Raw genomic sequence first — 19,995 nt, 5'->3', positions numbered from 1 at the left:
TAGCCCTTATGCAATCAAATGGTTTAATAGTCAAATAGATTTGGGAAATGCTAGTTTAGACAGAGTTTTAAACTTTTTAATAGAAGGATTCTCAAAGCCTTTAATAAAATAATACATTATGTTACTCTCAACAGAAGACTCTAATAGACAGGGTTTTACACAGAACTTTTTGTTTTTAGGAAAGCACCCATTATGAGAATTTACTTTTGGTGAATTTCATAATGGGTGAATTTTAAATGATAGAAATTTGTGAAACCAGATTTAACATCTTGGATGCAAATGCATTTAAAGAAAGGGGCTTTAGCAAGAGAAAGACCCAACTTTCTGTTCTAGTAGCAGGCAGCATGAAAAGTAACAGCAAAAACACCTTTCAAACTTAATGACATTCATTTTATTAGAATATAATTAAATATAAATAAATATAATTAAAATATATTATAATATATTAGAATATAATTAAAATATATTATAATCTGTGTTACCTTTGATTAATTTGGCAAATTTCAAACCCCTCTTGCTGTTACCGCTAGAGGAACAGAGTTTTAAATTAATTTCCCTTTTCTCAGATGCAGTAATCCGTACCAGAAACTTTTAAGTGGGCAGGCAATGCATGGTATCTTCAGCATCCTGAGCCCGTGGTGGCTAGATTTAAGATAATTCAATTGTTCATGTTTCCAAGATGCTTTTAATTACTTAGAGAGGCCATAGGAAAAATTCAAGTGTGGATAATTATGTTCAGCCTGCTCATAGATCCCTTTTCACTTTTAAGCGGAACTCTTTTCCTTGAAGAGTATATCTGATATTGAGGACCTGCTGTCTTCTGCCTTTGTATCATGGCTTTGCCTAGAGAATACAAGTCATAGTATTTTGTGATGGAAGATTTTCATTAATGTGCTTTTATCTAATTTAGTCAGTTGTCCAAGTTTTCTAGTAAAAAAAGAATTGCTGAAAATGAGAAAGTTGTCTTCCAAGGAAGTGCTATATCCAGGTACTATTTATTATATGCATTTTTATACGCCTTTACCTTTCAGTGTACATCAAAACATTGTGCTGTACACTGTAAAATACAATGAAAATGAATTTTAAAAGTGTCTTAGCCTTTTAAAATCTTGTTTTATTATTTCATAATGCACATAGTTAACCTTATGTAGAACTGTTTATCTTTCTGTTTTATTATAGGAGGAAAAACCAATCAATTGAATCTCCAGAACACTGCAACTAAAGCAATTATTCAAGGTCTTATGCCAGAGCAGAATTACACAGTTCAACTTATTGCATACCATAAAGACAAAGAAAGCAAGCCAGCTCAAGGCCAATTCAGAAGTATGTATTTATAGGTCTTAAAGAACCACTGTGGGGCTCTGTTCCAACACTGTATTTGAATCTGTTGCATATATTCTAAATGCTTACAAATGTAGATTTTTTTTTCTAGATTTGCAGAGATCTTAAAAGAATTCACTCCAACCTTCTATGTATTCCTCCTGCCTTTACCCTTCCATTTCCTTATTGTGGTGAATTCCTCCAATTCTTCAAGTTTTACTTTCCATTTACTTTCCAAATGCTCTCCCTGACATTGTTTCCTGAGTTTTACTTAGACATCTCTCCTATGTACCTTCTCTGGTTGTACTAGCTTCCCCTCGGGTTCAAATGACATCGTATCGCAATGGCCTTTTTATTTCTCTGTGTCCCTGACAAACAAGCCTATAAGGTTTGAGAAGTCAGAGGTTCAATTCCTTCTATTTTTCATTATATTCTAACTGCATATCATATGCATGGCATAATAGGTGCTCAATAAATACTTAAAAACTATATGATGATGCCTGCATCTCCTCTGTAGAATCATTCAGCAAATGTAAGTGTGCAGGGGATATTGTAACCAGGGGAGAAAGCCCTGAAGTTGCCCAATTCAGGTCTGCATAGTTCTATTAGAAAGCTTTTCCTAAAATAGAGTTTAAAATTAGTTCACACAGGCCCTGGTTCTATAACTATCAGGATGCATTCATTTATTTATTCACTCCTTTTTTGATTAAAAATATGTACTACATGTCTACTATGTAGCAGGCCATATTCTCAGTACTAGACACATGTTAAATCATTGCTTCTATGGACTGGGTATTCTAGTTACCAGAGAGGCCCTCTTCCCAGAGGTGATCTTTCAAATGTGAAGGACAAAATTCTTGTATTGTGAGTAAGAACAGAAGAAGTCTATCCTGTTTAACTTTCTGTTACTTCATTGCCAAAGAGCAATTTAAAACATAATATCTCCAAATCAACCAAATGGTACAATAAACCCCTAAGTTTTCATCATCCAGCTTTAGCAATTAGCCACTCATGGTCAGTCTTCTTCCTATATAGGGCCACACTCTCCTTACTGTTTTGATGCAAATCATAGACATTATTTAAAATAGAATCACCTTATATTAAACAACAGCTTTTTCAATTCTGCTGTAAGATTAATCCACACATTCAGGAGGCCACAGAATGTGAAACTCTGTATATCAATGTTCTGTCTGGATTTACTACACCATGTTTCCTATATTCTTCCTTCCCTGAGTAATGTTTTGTGTGAACATTTGGTGACTTTAAAAAAAACCTAAAATGAAATCAAACAAAACTTTGTTAACCTACTACCTCTTGAAACATGTTAACAAAGACATTTGGTATATTCACCTATCAGTGGGATGTACAGATGTTATAAATATTATATTCTTTTGAGACTCTCATTGTCCACAAGCTCTGGAAAAGTTTTTTAATATTATTTTTAGTATAAATAAACCTCTTCTTTTATTCATTTTTTAGCATCTTATATCTCTATATAAGTGAATGAAATAATTTAAAGTCGGTGAGAAGCAGTAAAAGGTGAAATGATTTGTTTAGCTGGAGTCTGAAGGTTTTGCAACTGTATATTTCAAATATCCCACCAACAGAGCAGTAGAAGAAACAAAGGCCCTAAAAAAAAACTTTCTCAGTAGCTACTTATTCAAAGTACTTAAAAAGAAATTCATTTGTTTACAGCTTGATTAGCTCTGAGGAATAATTGTAGCAAAGGTCTAACTGGTTAGCTAGAAAAATTATATGCAGACTTTTTATTAGTTATGTTATTGTTACTGGCAAGAAAGAGGGATTAGTTTGACTTAAATAACAGTTTATAAGAAAGAAATTCAGTTAACTTTTTCTTGGCTTGCTTTCCTTTTTAATGTTGCATGTCAGTTATATTCTTCCTCCATGTAAGATGGAGTTAAAGTCTGGTTTCTATGACTTGAAAAATTTCAAAGTTAGATCCAGGAAAATTGTGGTCAAGACAAAGCTTTGTGGGTATAGGTTTGCAGCTAGTGCAGGGATTTGGATTCTTTATGAGCCATCTTCTTTTGGATATATAGGAAACCTAAGAAATAACCTTTGGATTTTAAAGACAGAAGAGCATGTCCAAATACAGGATATTAGGCGTCCAAATCTGCCACACATGACAATCTCTTCCAGTCTTGGTTTCCTCATCTGCAAATGAGGATGATGGCATGTATGTAATGTTGTGTGGATTAACTTCAGCACATAGTAAGACATAGTAGTTACTGGTATAAACCACTTTGCTCACGACAGTTTTTTAGTTATGTCCTTCCATGAATAGGATAGCAACTAGGTGTGATATATCTGTTGCACCTTCTAGGTGACCCATTGACCCAATTTTCAAAGTGATTTATTTTTCTTTTTTTATCCATAATTGGGGTTATGGTGTGTCATGGCAAACTTTCTTTTCAGTGACCATTTTTCCTTTTTGCAATGCTCTTTTGCTGATCTCTGCCTGCAAAATTCTACCCATGTGACTTAAATGTCACCTTTCCAGTGAAATTTCTTCAAACTCCATCTTTGGAATTATTATTCTTTCCCAGATCTATTTCTACCTCCGGCTGTACTCATCACAATTTTTCTTATATTAAATTTGCCAACATATATTCTTTGAGAAAATATAAGTAATTTGGGGCCAAAGTCCATATGTGGGTGGAGTTGAAGATGTAGATTTGGAAATTATCCATGGGGAAGATGAGAACTTAAATTGTGTGATAATAAAATTACAGGCGGAGTTTACAGAGATGCAAGGCAGCTTTTGCAGATGATCTTTTTTTTTTTCCTGGAATGAAATAGAAAAAGATCCAAAGAATGAGAATATAAAGGAGGGGTTAGCCAGGATAATGCCTTTGGAAAAGCTGAGAAAAAGATTTTTTAAAAAGCTGTTTTAGTCAGTTTTTTCACTGCTCTGACCAAAGGATCTGACAAGAACAATCTCAAAGGAAGAAAAGTTTATTTGAGGGTTCACAGTTTCAGAAGTCTCAATCCACAGATGGCCCATTACCTTCCTTGGGACTTTAGGTGAGGCAGAACGTCATGGTGGAAGTATGTGGGTGGAGAAAAGCAGCTTGGGACATCTGCTCAACAAGGACAAAATATAAACCTCAAGGGCACACCCCCAGGAACCCCCCTCCTTCAGCCACACCTTACCTGCCCACAGTTACTACCTTTTAATCCTATGAGTGAATTAACACATTGTTTAGGTAAATACTCTCATAATCCGATCATTTTACCTCTAAGCTTTCTTGCATTGTCTTGTACATGAGCTTTTGGGGGACAACTTATATCTAAACCATAATAAAAGTGGTGCTCCAAAGGGCCCATGCTTATAAAGAAGCTAGAGAATGAGCTCTAAAGTGAATGTAAAACATTAGTTCAGTAGGACTAGCATGATCAAAGTATCTTACTACTGTTTTTTCTTTTAAATCTTGTAATTTAATTTCTGGGTACCAGAAAGCCAAGGAAGGTTTTCACAGACAGAAACAATAGGGTTGGAGTGAGAATTTCTTGGTGGATGACAGGTCTCAGACTCTTTCGGCAGAGGGATAGAGGCCAGTGGAAAGAAAGAGGTGGAGGCTATGAGAAGGACAGGAGCCTTGGAACCACATCCTGGAGAAGACAGCAAGGAAGGGTGGGAGAGAGCCATTGCTTTCCCCGTGTAGCCTACCCGGTCCTAAATGTGCTGATTCTGTGAGGTGAATGTACAAGTAAATGAAGTTTGTTGCTGTTGGCTTGCTCCTGCATAGTCACAGGGCATTTTGTTTGTGCAGAACTTGCCATTTGGTGGTGGTCTTGAATGACTCCAACTGTTTAAGCTTCCAAGCAACAGCAGGAAAACTGTTGTGGATTTTAAGCAGAGAATACAAACAGAAAGTTAAACTAATGGTGTTAAGTTGGTAGTGTATCAAAGAGCCAAAGATCATTTTTGGTATCTGTTTCCTATTAATGTGACAAAGAAACACTACCCTTTGTTAATAGAGAAACATTTTTTTAAGTTTGAAAGAAAACTGTTATGGGGTTCTCCTGTTGCAGATGGAGTCATTTCAAAGGAAACTATTCATGGCTAATATCTTTCTAGAAAGGGGGTCAAGCTCATAGGCCAAGTCCAGGGACATGAAGATATGGCATATATCCTAGGCCAGCACCCATTGTTTTTATAAGATGTGTTTTGGCCTCCTGGCTTTTTATACCCTTGTGTATGAGATGGGAGTAATATGCTAATTTTGCAGCAGGTATGAAGGAAGAAATTTATTTGATACCTCTGCCCCTAGTCGGTACTCAACGCAAATTCCTTAAGTGCTTTCTGCACCTTCTCCTGAAAAGGTTGAAAAAACTCAGCAGTTCTAATATTTGGGGATGTGCTTGTGCCATGGAACTGATTTCCATTAATATTCTAAGGGTTTTCAGGGGTTTTAGTAAAAACTTATTGAATATTTTTTTCTTTTGGACCTTAACGTATAGCTGTATTTCTACTTTTCTTCCAGTTAAAGATTTGGAAAAAAGAAAGGATCCAACAAAGCCCAGAGCCAAGGTTGTGGATAAAGGAAATGGGACTAAACCCACTGTACCAGGTCAGACTTTCTTTTTTTTTTTTTTTGATTGGCTCACTTTGGGAGTTGGTTGTTTCAATGACGCAGGCTGTACATGCATGCGTGGTTGTTGGTGGCAGCAGAAGAGTATATAATCGACTATAAAAATCACCTTTGGGGCCTTTCCACCCTCTTCCTTCCCCAACCTAATGACAGTCAACACTTGGGCGCATGACCCCCTGGTCACCTCTCTTCACATTCATACATGTGCAGCCTTCCCATTCTGGTCTTTGTTCTGTGCCTTGCTGTTTCCCGTGGGTGCTTTCCCCATCCATCTGTAGAGGAGTCAGGTGGGCAGTGGTAAGTCTCTCAGGCTCTCCCATTACAAGCCTACTGTTGCATTCAGGAGGAAATGGGAGAGCTTGAGTGACCTTATGCTAGTTACCCCAATGATTGTGTCTCTAGTTCCTCATCTGCAAAATAGGAACAGGACACCTCAGAGAATTGTTTGGGATAAATCATGACGATATGCATAAAATAGTCAGAATGCTGCCCACCCTGGAATATGTTAGGTGTTATTATTAGTCTACCTCATTTTTAAAAAAATGGCCAGATAATCTTTGTGGGATAGACTATGAAATGTACTGCTCATTCCCCTATGATTGGGCATTTAAATGTTTTCTAATTCTATCATAAACATACTGCAATGAGCGTATTTCTAACTGTGGCACTGCAGGGCTAAAGGATTTGCAAATTTTGTACTGCCAAATTTAGAGTGTGCTAAATTGTCTTAATTTTTTCTATAATTTGTATTTCTACCAACAACGTATGACAGTGCTTATTTCTATATATTTCTAACATTTGAAATACACAATATTTTGAATTTTTCTCAATAATACTTAATTACTTTAATTTTCATTTCTCTGATTACTAATGAAAGTGAGCATTATTTTTTATCTTAGTAATCATTAATATTTTTTTTCCTGTTCATTTTTGTTTTGTGTTATCATTATTTGGGGGCAGGGGTAACAAGGGATTGAACTCAGGGGGACTTGTCCACTGAGTCACATCCCTAGCCCTATTTTGTATTTTATTTAGAGACAGAATCTCACTGAATTGCTTAGCGCCTGGGCTTTGCTGGTAAGCTGAGGCTGGCTTTGAAGTTGCCATGCTCCTGCCTCAGCCTCCTTACTTGCTGGGATTACAGGCATGCACCACTTCGCATGGCTTATGTAATTGTTTTTTATTAATTTTTTATTAGTGCATTTTATTATACATAGTATTGGGGTTCATTTTGACATAATCATACATGCATAGAATATGATTTGCTCCCTTTCAGTTCCTAGTATTTCACTTTCCCTCTCCTCCTCCCTCTCCCTGTTCCCTTTCCTCTATTCTACTGGTATTTCTTCTACTTATTTATAGTTTTTTTAAAAAAATAGTGCATTATAGACATACATAAAGGTGAAATTCACTGTGGTCTATTCACGTATGTACATAGGAGAGTTTGGTCAATTTCATTCTACCATGCCTCCCTATCTTCTTTCCTCTTCCTTCCTCTTCAATCCCCTTCCTCTTCTCCACTGACTCCCTCCTGTTTTCATGGGATTCCTTTCACTAACACACACACACACACACACACACACACACACACACACACACACCTCTTTCCCCTTATTTTGGAGATAGCTTTTGAATATAAGAGAAAATATTCAACCTTTCACTTTCTGGGTCTGGCTTATTTCACTTAACATGATGCCCTCCAGTTCTATCCATTTACCAGCAAATGCCATGATTTCATTCTTCTTTAAGGCTGTGTAATGCTCTTTTGTGTACATATACCACCACATTCATCTTTTGAAGGGCACTTAGGTTGGTTCCATAATTTGTCTAATTGTGAATTGTGCTGCTATAAACATTGATGTGACCATATCCCTATGTATGCTGATTTTAGATCTTTTGGATATATAACAAGGAGTGGGATAACATTCCTAGTTTTTTTGAGGAATCTCCATACTGCTTTTCAGAGTGGTTGTATTAATTTGCAGTCCTAACAGCAGTGTTTGAGTGTACCTTTCCTCCCACATCCTTGCCAGCATTTCTTATTATTTGTATTCATATTTGTGTTGTCTTTTCAAAATGAATATTTGGTGGCAAAAATATTTGTGATGAGGTACCTTTTAAAATATTTTCTATTTAATACCTGAAGTTCTATATCTAGTATTATTATTTTTTGTCCCTTGTCAATATCTGGAATTGTTTTCTTATTGGTTCTTTTAAATATTATGCATTGCTAATTATCTGTAATGAAATGGAATGTACTTTATTTGGCCTTTTTTTAGAAAAAAATTTATTATGATCACTTAAAAAATGAGTATTTGGAAGATTTCTAAGTATATTGTATATAAAACCCTTTTCTGTTATATTGCTATTTATCTGCAAATATCTTCTCCTGGACTGCCATTGGCTTACAACTTTTGCATCTCTCTTTTCTCTCTCTCTCTCTCTCTCTCTCTCTCTCTCTCTCTCTTTCTTTCTTTTTTTTTTTTTGATGCTAGGGATTGAACCCAGGGTTGCTTTACCATTGAGGTACATTCTCAGTTCTTTATTTTTTTGTTTGTTTGTTTTTTTGGAGACAAGGTCTCAATAAGTTGCTGAGTGTCTTGATAAATTACTGAGGCTGACCTTGAACTTGTGAGGTTCCTGTCTCAGCCTCCTGCATAGCTGGGATTACAGGCATGTGCCACCATGCCTGGCTTGCTTTATTCTTTAATATATTTTCCTTTCCTAACATCATGAACTGGATACTTATCTCATTAATTTTTGGTCTTTCTTCTTTTCTATTATATGTACTTTAAGGCTATAAATGTATAAGTTCTGCTTGAGCTGTATCATATAGATTTTGATATACAGAATTACTGTTATCTAATTATTACTATATTCTTTGATTCACAAATTACTTGAAATATGTTATTAATTTCTAAACATGGAGATATTAAACATATTTATTTGTTATTAATGTCTAACTTCTTTGCACTGTGGTCAGGGAATATGGTGTATAGGGAAATTATTTGAAATTTGTTGAGACATTTTATTACTTAGATGTTGTCAGTTGTTAAAAACATTTTATTATTTAGATGTAGTCAATTTTTAAAACCATTCCACATGTCCTTGAGAAAAATGTGTTTTAGTCTCTATCACTAATATTTATCCATTTACATCTATAACTCTTGCAATCTTGCTTTCAATAATTATAATGATAAATGAATATGCAATAAGAGTTATGTTTTCTTAGTGGATTTTTCTTTTTCTTGTTTTGTAATGATTTCTTTGTTCTTAGAAATTCAATGTTTGCCTCAAAGACTATTTGGTCTAATACTAATGTAGGTGTAACACCTTTATTTTGTTTAGTACTCAAAAAATACATCCATTTTCTGTTCTTGAACTTTCACTCTATTTGTGTTCTCAGGTTTAAGGTGAGTAGTTTTATAAAGAAGATTTAGTGGCATTTAAATATTCTGTCTGACAATCTCTGTGTTTTACTTGATGACTTCAGTTCACTTGGTAGAAGTTACTGATAATTTTTGGGCTTACCATTTATTTTGTGCTACTATCTCACATTTTCCTATCCTTTTTTTTTCTCCTTTATGGTTTACTTAAACTCATTCAAGTTTCTTTTTTCTTTAAATTCTTTTTATCCCTCTATTGACCTGAAAGGTATTTGTGATTTTCATATTTTCTTGTATGATTGTAATCAAAAAGTTAACATGCATATGAAACCTAAGATTAGCCCAAGATTCATCAATATCTTTATAGTTTTCCAACAGTGGAACATTTACAGTGCTTCTCTTATCTATCTTTAGGTCTGTTGTATTGTACATGTATCTTACACCTATATCACATGGTTCATTCTAGCCCATTCTCCTTCCATATTTATAACACCAATTTCAAGAGACGGAGAAACATGGCTCCCAGTATCCTTAATGCATCTCCTTCACACTCATCCATAGCACTAGTTTCAAAATGGTTAATCCACGTACACTGCCAAACTGACAAACCTGTAACTAGAGCTCAATCTTTGCCTTTAGACTGGAGTTTATGAATCTATATTGAAACAGAGCTTGGATAAGTTCTCTTCTTCCCTAGTCACTGTTTTTGTTCTTTATATTTAATATGTTCAGGCTAATTTGTAGATATATAAAACATTAATGTGATTCCAAAAGTAAAAAATTTTAAAAGGGAAATAGAAAGAAGTATTGCTTCCCCTCTTCCTTCTTTCTAGCTTCATGGGCCCTTTCTAAGTAGGCAAACCCATTTCTTCCTTTCTTTTATTTTTTATTTACTTGTTGGCAGTGCTGGGGATTGAACCCAGGATCTTGAGTGTGCTAAGCAATTGCTGTACTATTGAGCAGCACCTCCCCCCAACTCATTAGATTTGGACTTATCTTTTCTGTACTTCTTTTTGTATATAAAGATTTGTTAATAGTCTTCATGTAGGATTGTGTATGTAAATTCTCAGCTGAAGTTTGTATCAGCATTTTTTGCACTCAGTGGAATGGTGATGACTCCCATGAGGTGGGGTAGGGGACAGTGAGGATGTTGAGGGGCCTGGTTGTGTGGGGGGATTGTCTTAAAAAGTGGATTATAAACAGTGACAATCCAGGCCAGCTTAGAGCTCCCAAGGAGTTGAGTGGGGAGCACTAATGGAAGCCATGGAGACCAGGAGACCCTCCCCATGCAGGTCTTTCAAGCAGGATTTAGCATAAATATCCCTCCAAATTGTGTTAGCCTCATGATTCTCTTCTAACTGTGCTGCTCATTGTTTGCCTTACAATCTATAATTTTCTGGTACAAGAGACTACTTTGACAGTGGCTCAGATATAATCAGACATAGTTCACATATTTTAGAATTTTAGTTTAAATGCAAAGAGCTGAGATCCTTAGCAGAAGTTGTGATGCAGTTAGTTACTTGTTTTTAATCTGCTGTACATGTTTCTTCAATAATCTAAAACTAGCTCGCAAACAAAAGCGGAATTTGCCTTTGAGCATAATATTGGCACATTTGCATGATGGCTATTTCTTCATTGTGTCCAAACAGCTTTTTCTAGTTATTTTTGGAGTTTTGCATAAGAACGCAGAACCTGATTAAAAAAGATTATGAGACAGATAGAAGCAGCATGGGGTTTCTTTCTTTCTTTCTCTTAATCACTTTTTCATTTGTGATCACTAATTCTCATTCTCTTTCTGTCTCAAGTTCTCTACAGTACAGAGAAGGGTGGGTCCTACAGCTCTCACTTTTTAGGGGAAAAGTATGAGATGAGTTTGTTATTCTTTCCAGAAGTCAGCAAACTATGGCCTCATGGGCCATGTTCAGTCCTCTATTTTTTTTTTTCAGAAAGATTTTTTGGAACACAGCTCTGCTCATTCCTTTACATATTGTCTATGGCTGCTTTCCCACAATATCAGAGTTGAGAAGTTCCGACAGAGATCATATGGCCTCAAAAGACTAAAATATTTTCTGTCTTGTCCTTTTTAGAACAAGGTTGCTGATTCTTTTCCTTAGAATGTTTAAAACTTTTGAATGTTTTGGAATAGAACCCTTCACTATACTGAGTGATTAATTGCTATTCCAAGGACAGCGTGTCTGTTTTGCTACTTCTAGTAAGAATTGTATAGGATATACTCTCATTTATATACCTTTGAAGGATTCTACTTATATGCTCACATTTCATTTTATTTTATTTTACCTGAAACTAGAGAACTCCCAGGAGTTGGTTGTGAGGATCGAATGAATTAATATATGTAAAGTACTTGGAACATAGTAAATGCCAGATAAGCATATGCTGTTTAGAGTGCATATTCTATATGAGTTGATGCCATCATAGCTAATCTTTCATGTTGATTTAACAATGACTACATAGCTGAGGTTTGATAATTTCCGCCTAGTCCTGAGCATTGAGAGAGTGGCTGGGGAGTAAATGGTGAGCATGGTCACCAAATTCTGCCCTGACAGAGCCTCAGTGGCCCAGTGGCAGCTTAACATATGTACCCAGTGCCTCCTCTTGCTGAAGAGCCAGTTCTGAAGTAGACACAGTCATTATAGTCGAGTGTGACAATCTTTAGAATTTGAGCTGAGCTCATGTGCCTGGAATCCAATTTTGTGTTTGCTTCTGCTAGGAATCCCTGGCTTTAAGCTGTGGACACATGATTATCCTCAAGGTGTATTTTCCACTTACTGGGATCCCATAAAGGCTTAATGGTCCTTGACTCATAGTTCACAGATGGATTTAAAATTTTGTCTCCTTTCCTGCTAGGTATTCTAGGCCTTGGATCTGCTAAACCCAGGGCTGTGAGCTCAGCTTGAACAGATGGAGATTTAAATTTCAGTTAGGCAAAGGTCAGAAGATCAGCTAAAGCACAGGGTATGGATAGGTGGGTTTCACAGGTTAATGCCAGTTAGATCCTGACTCCACTCCTAGAAGCAAGGGGCAAGGGGCTGGTTCTGGTCATAAATGGGACATTGGGGTTAAGCTGTGGGCTGAGATTCATGCAATAAAAGGATTAGAATGATGCCTGGCTCGTTGAGTATCCTCTGGAAGGGATTTTTCCTTCTCCTCCTCCTCTTCCTCATTCTTTCTCTTCCTCTTCTTGTCCTCTCCTATTCTCTCTGTTAATGTAATTACCGTTGTCTAGACACTCCCCACAGCCTTCCAGCTCAACTAGGGTGGGCTAGAACATCGTTGCTAATCAGTTCAGGGGAACAGGAGGAAATTCTGCCTTTGTGCCTGGACCCTGCATTAGGGAAAAGGCCCCGGAGAGTGCATCACCACAGGCCTTGGCCACACACAGTTTCAACATTCAATTATACTCTTCACAAACTCGGGATCCTCCCATTCAAGAAATGAATATAAAAAGTGCTCAGGGCTGCTAAAAGCCATGGGATGCCTGGCAGGAGCAAACAGAAAGTCGGATTTCAGGCACACGAACTCAGCTCAACTTCTAGATTGCTGCAGATATAAAATGAGTGAAGAATTCACAACCAGTATTTCAAATCAAAAAATAAATCATGAGCTGAGTAAGAGTCAGAGGACACATACTGGGTGGTCTCTGGATTCAATGAGTTTCAGTTATGGAACTATTACCTAAAGATTGTATAATAAAGAACAATATTAATAAGTAATAGAAGTATTCAAAACAGAAGAAAGAATAAAAGACTATAACAAAGGATATCGATAAATTTTAAAAGGGACCAAAAAAAAGAGTGTATATTAAAAGATGGTCTCACTCACTACCATGTTATTGAGACTATGGGACACCAAGGACAAAGAGAAGATTTTGAAAGAGGAAAGAGAATCAAGTAGGAAGAAAAGGACTTGTTGAACCCTTTTTTAATTGATGGAGATTTAGTTATATGTGATGATCTGTTCTTCAGTACCTTGAGATGTTGAATAAAACCACTCTTTTTATTTTATTCCTTTATTTATTTTCAGTATCAGGGATTGAACCCAGGGGCACTTAACCACTGAGCTACATACGAAGCCCTTTTTTGTTTTTTTATTGCAATCTTCCTGCCTCAGCTTTCTGAATCCCTGGGATCACAGGCGTGTGCCACCACACCCAGTAAAACTACTGTTTATAAAAAGTAATGTCAGTGACTTACATAAAACCATGATAGCAGAGATAAAAGAGGACAGGAATCCCTTCCAGTGAGAATACTCCTAGTCCATAGCATTTCATGTGTTGTCACCTAAATGGAAGAAGGCAATTGATATAAAACTTGGAATTCACCCTGTTTACACATGGTTCCTCACAGAGCTAATTGAAATCCTTTAAGTTCTCAGGATCTGTGTGAGAACTAAACTTTTCTTCTTTTAGACCTAGTTTCCCTTTTGTTTATGATCTGCCTTCACTGAACAATTCTAGGTGATATATTAGTCAGGAATCTTTTGACTTCAGCTGAAACACATTCCAACTAGTTTAAGCACAAAGCAGTCCATGAAGAGTTACGTCTTGTTTAACTACAGGACACGTTTGGGGAAATGTGTCATTGGGTAATTTGGTCATTGTGCAACCGTCATGGAGTGTACTTACACAGACTAGGTGGCTTGGTGAATGATCCAACCATTTTCAAGTGTTGTATGTACACGTGATTGTACACGTTATGCCTTTGTATGACTGGTGGTGCACTAGGCTTGTTCACACCAGCATTACCAGAGACACATGAGCAATGAGCTGTGCTGTGGCATTATAATGGCTATGATGTCTTAGGAACTTTGCAGCTTCACTATAGTTCCATGGGAGCGCCATCACCTGTGGTCCACTGTCGATGGACATGCTGTTTTGCAGTATATGACTATATATGCAACCTCGTTGGATCTCTATCAGAAATAAATTTTGGTGTAGTCCATCTCTCAGGAATTCTGGAGCTTGTCAATTGTTAACTTCCTTCTTGTTGAAGGATTTTTTATTGAACATCTTGTGTGTATACCTTCAGGGTTGACTGCATCAAATTGAGCAGGTGTTTTGGCTTCAAAAATTGTGAAATTTTACAATCTATTTGTTAATGATTTGGAGTAACAGGGATGACTGAATTGTTGCATTTTGCAGAAAATCACCTAAAATCGCCTAAACAAAAAAAAAGTAGACATATAGTCAAATCATATAGTACTCTATGCAGAACTGCAAATAAATGGAAATGTCATGTGCTGGCTTTTAAAGTGGAGCAAATGTCATTTTAAAATAGAGGTGGTCAGACAATGTAGACAGGTAGATTTTGGAGAGGATATGTAAGAGATGAGGGGGATAGAAATTGAATTGGAAGTCTCAGAGATGGGAATGCTTTTCAGGAAAACAAAGGTAATTATATTGGGACAAAGGGAAAAATAAACATGGATGAGTCAAGTGGAGTTGAATCCAGGAGAGCCTTGAAAAGCACAACACATAGTTCAGGTGTAATTCGGTAGGTGGGGCAGGGAGGAAGTAATCATAAACACCAGTGCTGGAAGTTCCTGTAGCTGAGTCAGTTGAGAGGTCCTGAATCTGAGCATTCCATCAGGGGTGGTCCTGCACCTGCTTTCGTGAGCAGCAATCTCACCGTTTCCCCAAGCAGACATCCTGTCTGTAATTGAGTGGAGATCCGTCTCCTCGTACATGCCTTGTGGGCATACAGAATGTTCCTAATCCCTCTTCCGTATGACAGCCCTTTCAATATTTGAAGACAGCTGTCATGTCTTCCCCATATCCTTACGGTTTAGAGCAGAGAAGAAATGTGATGAATGTGGTGTTTAGTAATTGCCAGTTACTATGAAGAGGGGCTCTGAGTGACAGCCGGAACAGTCTTCCTGCTGTAGTGCAGCCATTCAACTTCACACTCCTGGAGGCTGTCATGGTAGAACTCACTCCAGGTCAAACATAAAACCATGGCTTTGATTTCATTCTGTCTTTAATTCCAAGGCATGGGAAGCTTTCTTTCCCTCTTTCTTTTCTACCTTTTCATCCTCCTTCTCTCCTTTCTTCCTTCTCTCCTTTCTAATGCTTCTCTTTGTTGATAGAACCTAAACAGCACAACAGCTAAACAGTTCAGGCTTTGCAAGTCAGTCCTGGATTTGGATTTGGTGTTTCTACTTCTCAGTGTGTGACAATGGGCACATTTTAATCTCCCTGGTTGCTTAGCCTTTCCTCCTGAATGAAGGGAGAGAACACCTGCCTTATAGGATTGATATTGAGCATAAATGGAAAAGACAGGTAGGTAGAAAGAGGTTTATGATATGGAATTGGATTGCGTGATTATGAAGCTGAGGAGTCACAGCCACAACCTGGAAGCCCAGGGGAGAGCCGAGGTGTCATTTCAGCACACAGAGGTTACTGCGAGTTCCCATTCAAAAGCCAGCAGGCTTGACACGTAGGTCTGCAGGCAAGAGAAGACTGATCTCCCCCCCCCCCCCCGAGGATCAAGGTAGGAGCAGCTCTGGCCCTCTCACCCATCCTTTTTGCCCTGTTGAGCTGAGTTTGTGAGTTGCTCCCACAGCAGAGCAGGCAATCTGCTTTGCTGCTCACCCAGAAACAGCACATTATTGACACATCCAGAATAACGTTTGGTCAAATGCATAGGCACCCGTGGCCCAGTCAAGTCAACACAAGAACTTAATCATCATGCTTAATCATCATGTATATTTCTAGGAAGAAAGAAGTTCTAGGAAGAAAAATAGAAGCAGGTAAAGGAAGAGAATATTGGGGGAGAATTGTTTCACATTAGCATAAGTCATGGATCACAGATGCTTGGAAAGGTACATCTCCACCAAGACTGGGTTAAATGAGCACCAAGCTCACCTTGTTGAAGATGAACTCCAAGTATAGCTGAAATGAGCCCCTGGCTCCACATCCACTAGTCCAATGTTATTTCATATGACAGTGACCATTCATGCTGCCTTGTGAGGACAACTGTGGTAAAGAAAGCATGGTGCATTGGAAAAGGCAGATTGGACCAAACATTTAGAAGACCTGGTGTCCTGTCCTAGCTCGGCTAGTAACCAATGAGTCCATCACCGATCCTCTCTGAATCTCAGTTTCATTTTCCAAAAAATGAGGACAATAGTGGTTCTTTGTGGGAATGATGTGAGAAACAGAATATGCCAATGTATCAGAAAACTCTTAGAACAATTTGAGCTCTTGACAAATAGAAAATGATCTTAACTCTTTTTTTAAAAAAATGTCTCTTCAGTGAGAAGTCTGTAGCCAGTTATGGCTTGGTAACAGTGAGCTTCCAAGAGTTCTACTGCACCAAATTCTTAGGGATTTTCTTTTGCTTTTGGTTAGGAAACTTGAAGTCAACCTCACAGGAGACTTAAGTGAAAAATTGTTCTGCAACCACAGTTTTTTTTTTTTTTTGTTCAAATGTCTTGATTAATGAATGGCCTTGCTAGATAATTTGCTAGTGGCATAGAAAAAATAATTCAAAGCCACTAAATGAATCCTAGACTAGTTGTGGTGAAATAATTATGAGGTTTCCTGACTGTATATTAAGACAGTATGAGTAAAAATAGCACACTTTTGCTTTTCATTCAGCTTAGCCACTAGCATTGGGAAAACATCAAGGAAGATAAGCAACTCTGATAAAACCTCCCTGATCTCTAAATAACTGTAGCCTACTTTCCCAGTGCAGTTGCCTGGCAGGGCAGGAGGAGACACCACATTTAACTGAACTATCATAGTTCATTTCTTTAATGCTTAAATTATGAATTACATGAAAACATAATTTTTTTAAAGAACACAATTCATTTAGTTCACATTCAATGATGTGACAAGAGTTGAGCAGCCCAAAGGGTCTAAAAAGGTAATGCATAAAATTCCTTACTTCTCAAAGTGTTCGAGGTCTAGTCAGGGAGATAGAAATATTTGCAAAATGCAATATTCCATTGTAACAAGTACAGTAACTATATAAAAATGCAAGGAAGGAAATGAGGGTATTTAGAGTCCCATCTGGGGGCAGTGGGAAAAGATTCATGGAGGTAGTGAAGGGTAACCTGGGTTTTGAAGGATGAGTAAGAGTTTACCTGGCAGAAAAAGTCCTGTAACTCCTGTAGTCCTTTTTATTTTTTTGTATTTTTATTAACTTCTATGGGTGAATATTTTTCTCCATAAATACACTGCAATCATTTCTACATAAACCCAAACTAGATCTTTAATCTAAATGCCATTAAGACAAAAGAACTAATGTGGCTTAAAGGGAAGACTTTTAATTTGGTAGTTTTATGCCATTTTCATTAAAAGGGCATCCCCACCCTCACATGTAGTTACTCTTTATAAGATAATAAGATTTTGTTTATTTTTATAGGCCCCTTAACAATCTGAATGTATGTTGTCTTAATATAGTTATTTTATATTACTGGGAATTTAAACTGCCTGTAAGAGGAAATTTGTCACATTCCTTACGTTCCTTGTTCCCTAGAACAGTGCTCTTGGTACTACACAGTTAATATATATATATATATATATATATATATATATATATATATATATATATATATATAAATTTCATCTGGAAAATTAGTTGTACAATCTCAAATTAACAGACACAGATTTAGAATTTTTCATTATGTTAATAACACAATTAAATTAGTATGAAATTATCAGTAAGAGCCACTTTTTACAGGCTACTTTTGCACCAAGTGCATACCTTTAAAGGAGAAAACAGTTCTGGACAGACAGTTGGAGATGCTTGTAGACAGCACATATTAGCTGCAGACACAGCAGGGCAAGCCTATCTATAGAGACACTGCTTTATATTAGAGGCTCCCCCCTCCCTCCCTCCCTCCCTCTCTCCCTCCCTCCCTTCCTTCCTTCCTTCCTTCCTTCCTTCCAAATATTAAACCCAGGGGCACCTTACTACTGAACTACATCCCTAGTCTCTTCTGTTTATTTTGAGATAGGGTCTCACTATGTTGCTGAGGCTGGGCTCAAACTGCGATTCTCCTGTCTCAGCCTCCCAAGTCTCTGGGTTATAGTTGTACACAACCACAACTGTCCCCCCCCACACACTTTCTAAGTGTATATGCTGTAGAGTGCCTTCATGAGATATGGGACATGTTACCTGGGTTCAAATCCACGCTTTGCCACTTAGCTACCTGACACCTTGGGCAAATCACAGAATTCTTATATGACATACTTTTCAGGACTGATAATAATAGTACCTGTCTCATAGTACTATCTATTAAATCAACAGATTGATGTGAAGGGCACACCATTTAATATAATGATGAATGTAGCCTTCAGATATGGAATGGCAGGAAACTGTTAGTTCTCCCAGGCTTCCTCACCTTGCAGCTTTAGAAGGTGCAGAACTGAGAACTGTTCTTTTTCTACTTGTGCAGTTGTTCCTTTTGATTCTATCTGATATCAGACAGCTGTGAGAATTGCAGTCTGCCTCATATATTGAGTGTTGCATTTAGCTGTTAAAGCATATATCTATATTTTTACTCTTTCTGTTTTTTTTTCAGAGTTGTGTTTTTGATAAAGTTCATGTTCTGCCAAAAGCTGAAATAGAATATAATTCAAGGGGTCATTCTCCTTATCCCTTTGCTTAACTTTATTTTTCTTTTTGGTGTATGCAAAAACTTACTGACTAGGATGTTTGTCAAAAAAATTGAAAAAATCCAAAGTGTACAATATTTCTCTATGTTTTAACTGTACATACAATATTGAGGGCAAAAAGGATTTAGTTTATTTAAAAATGAATCACTGAATATTGGTTCTTTTTAGTTGCTGATAAGACATTTGTTTTATTTATTTATTTTTATGCGGTGCTGATAATTGAACACAGTGCCTCACACATGCTAGGCAAGCACTCTACCACTGAGTCACAACCCCAGCCCTGAATATTATTTTAACAATAAGAGTATATTACTTATTCCTCATTAATGCAATTTAAATTATATTTTGCTACATAAATTATATTATGCAATATTAACCTAGTCCCCCAGGCATATGTATTTTTTCCCCTACCATCTGATTCATTTTAAGTCACTTGCGTATTTTCTTTTTGATTGGTCTCTTTCCCTTAATGAATATTGAGATGGATAAGGTGTTTGCCAGTGGAAGGTGATAGTATTTGTCTTCAGTTTTGAAACGGGCTTGTTTTATCATGACAAGAATTTGGGTATATTTCTCAAAATATCTACTAGAGCAGCTAGAATAATGTTTGAGATGTGTAATCATAGAACTTGAACATAACAGCTTTAAAGCTCTTTAAATAGCTTTGGTTAGGAAACTTGAAGTGTCTAGATGCCTCTGGCAAAGATAAACCTGCTGACAGGACAATTGTGACACTTGTCTGTGGGCAGGTCCACCCACACTCACCTGCCTGAAGACCTATGCGCTGCCTTTGTGCTTGTTACAACGGATAATAGCCACTAGGTTTCATTGTGTTTGGATTTATCTTAGAGTAATAACCTGGGTTTAGGACTTTTGGGGAAAAAAGTTTTTATAGTTCCCTTGTGAGTGTGTAGAAAAATCATACTTTGGAATACAGAAACAGTAGTAGATTTTGACATCTAAAGTCCTTGAAAAGAACATCTTTCTGGTGATGTAACAGATGCTAGACTTTAAAATAGGAAACAGGGCACCA

General features: G+C 37.0%; 1 protein-coding gene across 1 annotated transcript in view; it reads left to right on the top strand.

Annotated features, from left to right (window-relative positions):
- LOC308633189 (collagen alpha-1(XIV) chain-like) overlaps positions 1–19,995 on the top strand; it is a gene marked incomplete at both ends in the record, with an annotated part of 50,932 nt that overhangs the window by 4,146 nt on the left and 26,791 nt on the right. Inside the window, 2 exons of the mRNA XM_081265732.1 lie at positions 1,180–1,323; positions 5,829–5,915. Coding sequence (XP_081121858.1) covers positions 1,180–1,323; positions 5,829–5,915 — 231 coding nt within the window. The remainder of the gene's footprint in view (positions 1–1,179; positions 1,324–5,828; positions 5,916–19,995) is intronic.

This window comes from Spermophilus citellus, assembly GCF_964194105.1.
Source record: "Spermophilus citellus genome assembly, chromosome: 14".
Lineage (NCBI taxonomy): Eukaryota > Metazoa > Chordata > Mammalia > Rodentia > Sciuridae > Spermophilus > Spermophilus citellus.
This window is presented reverse-complemented; position numbering and strand designations above follow the sequence as displayed.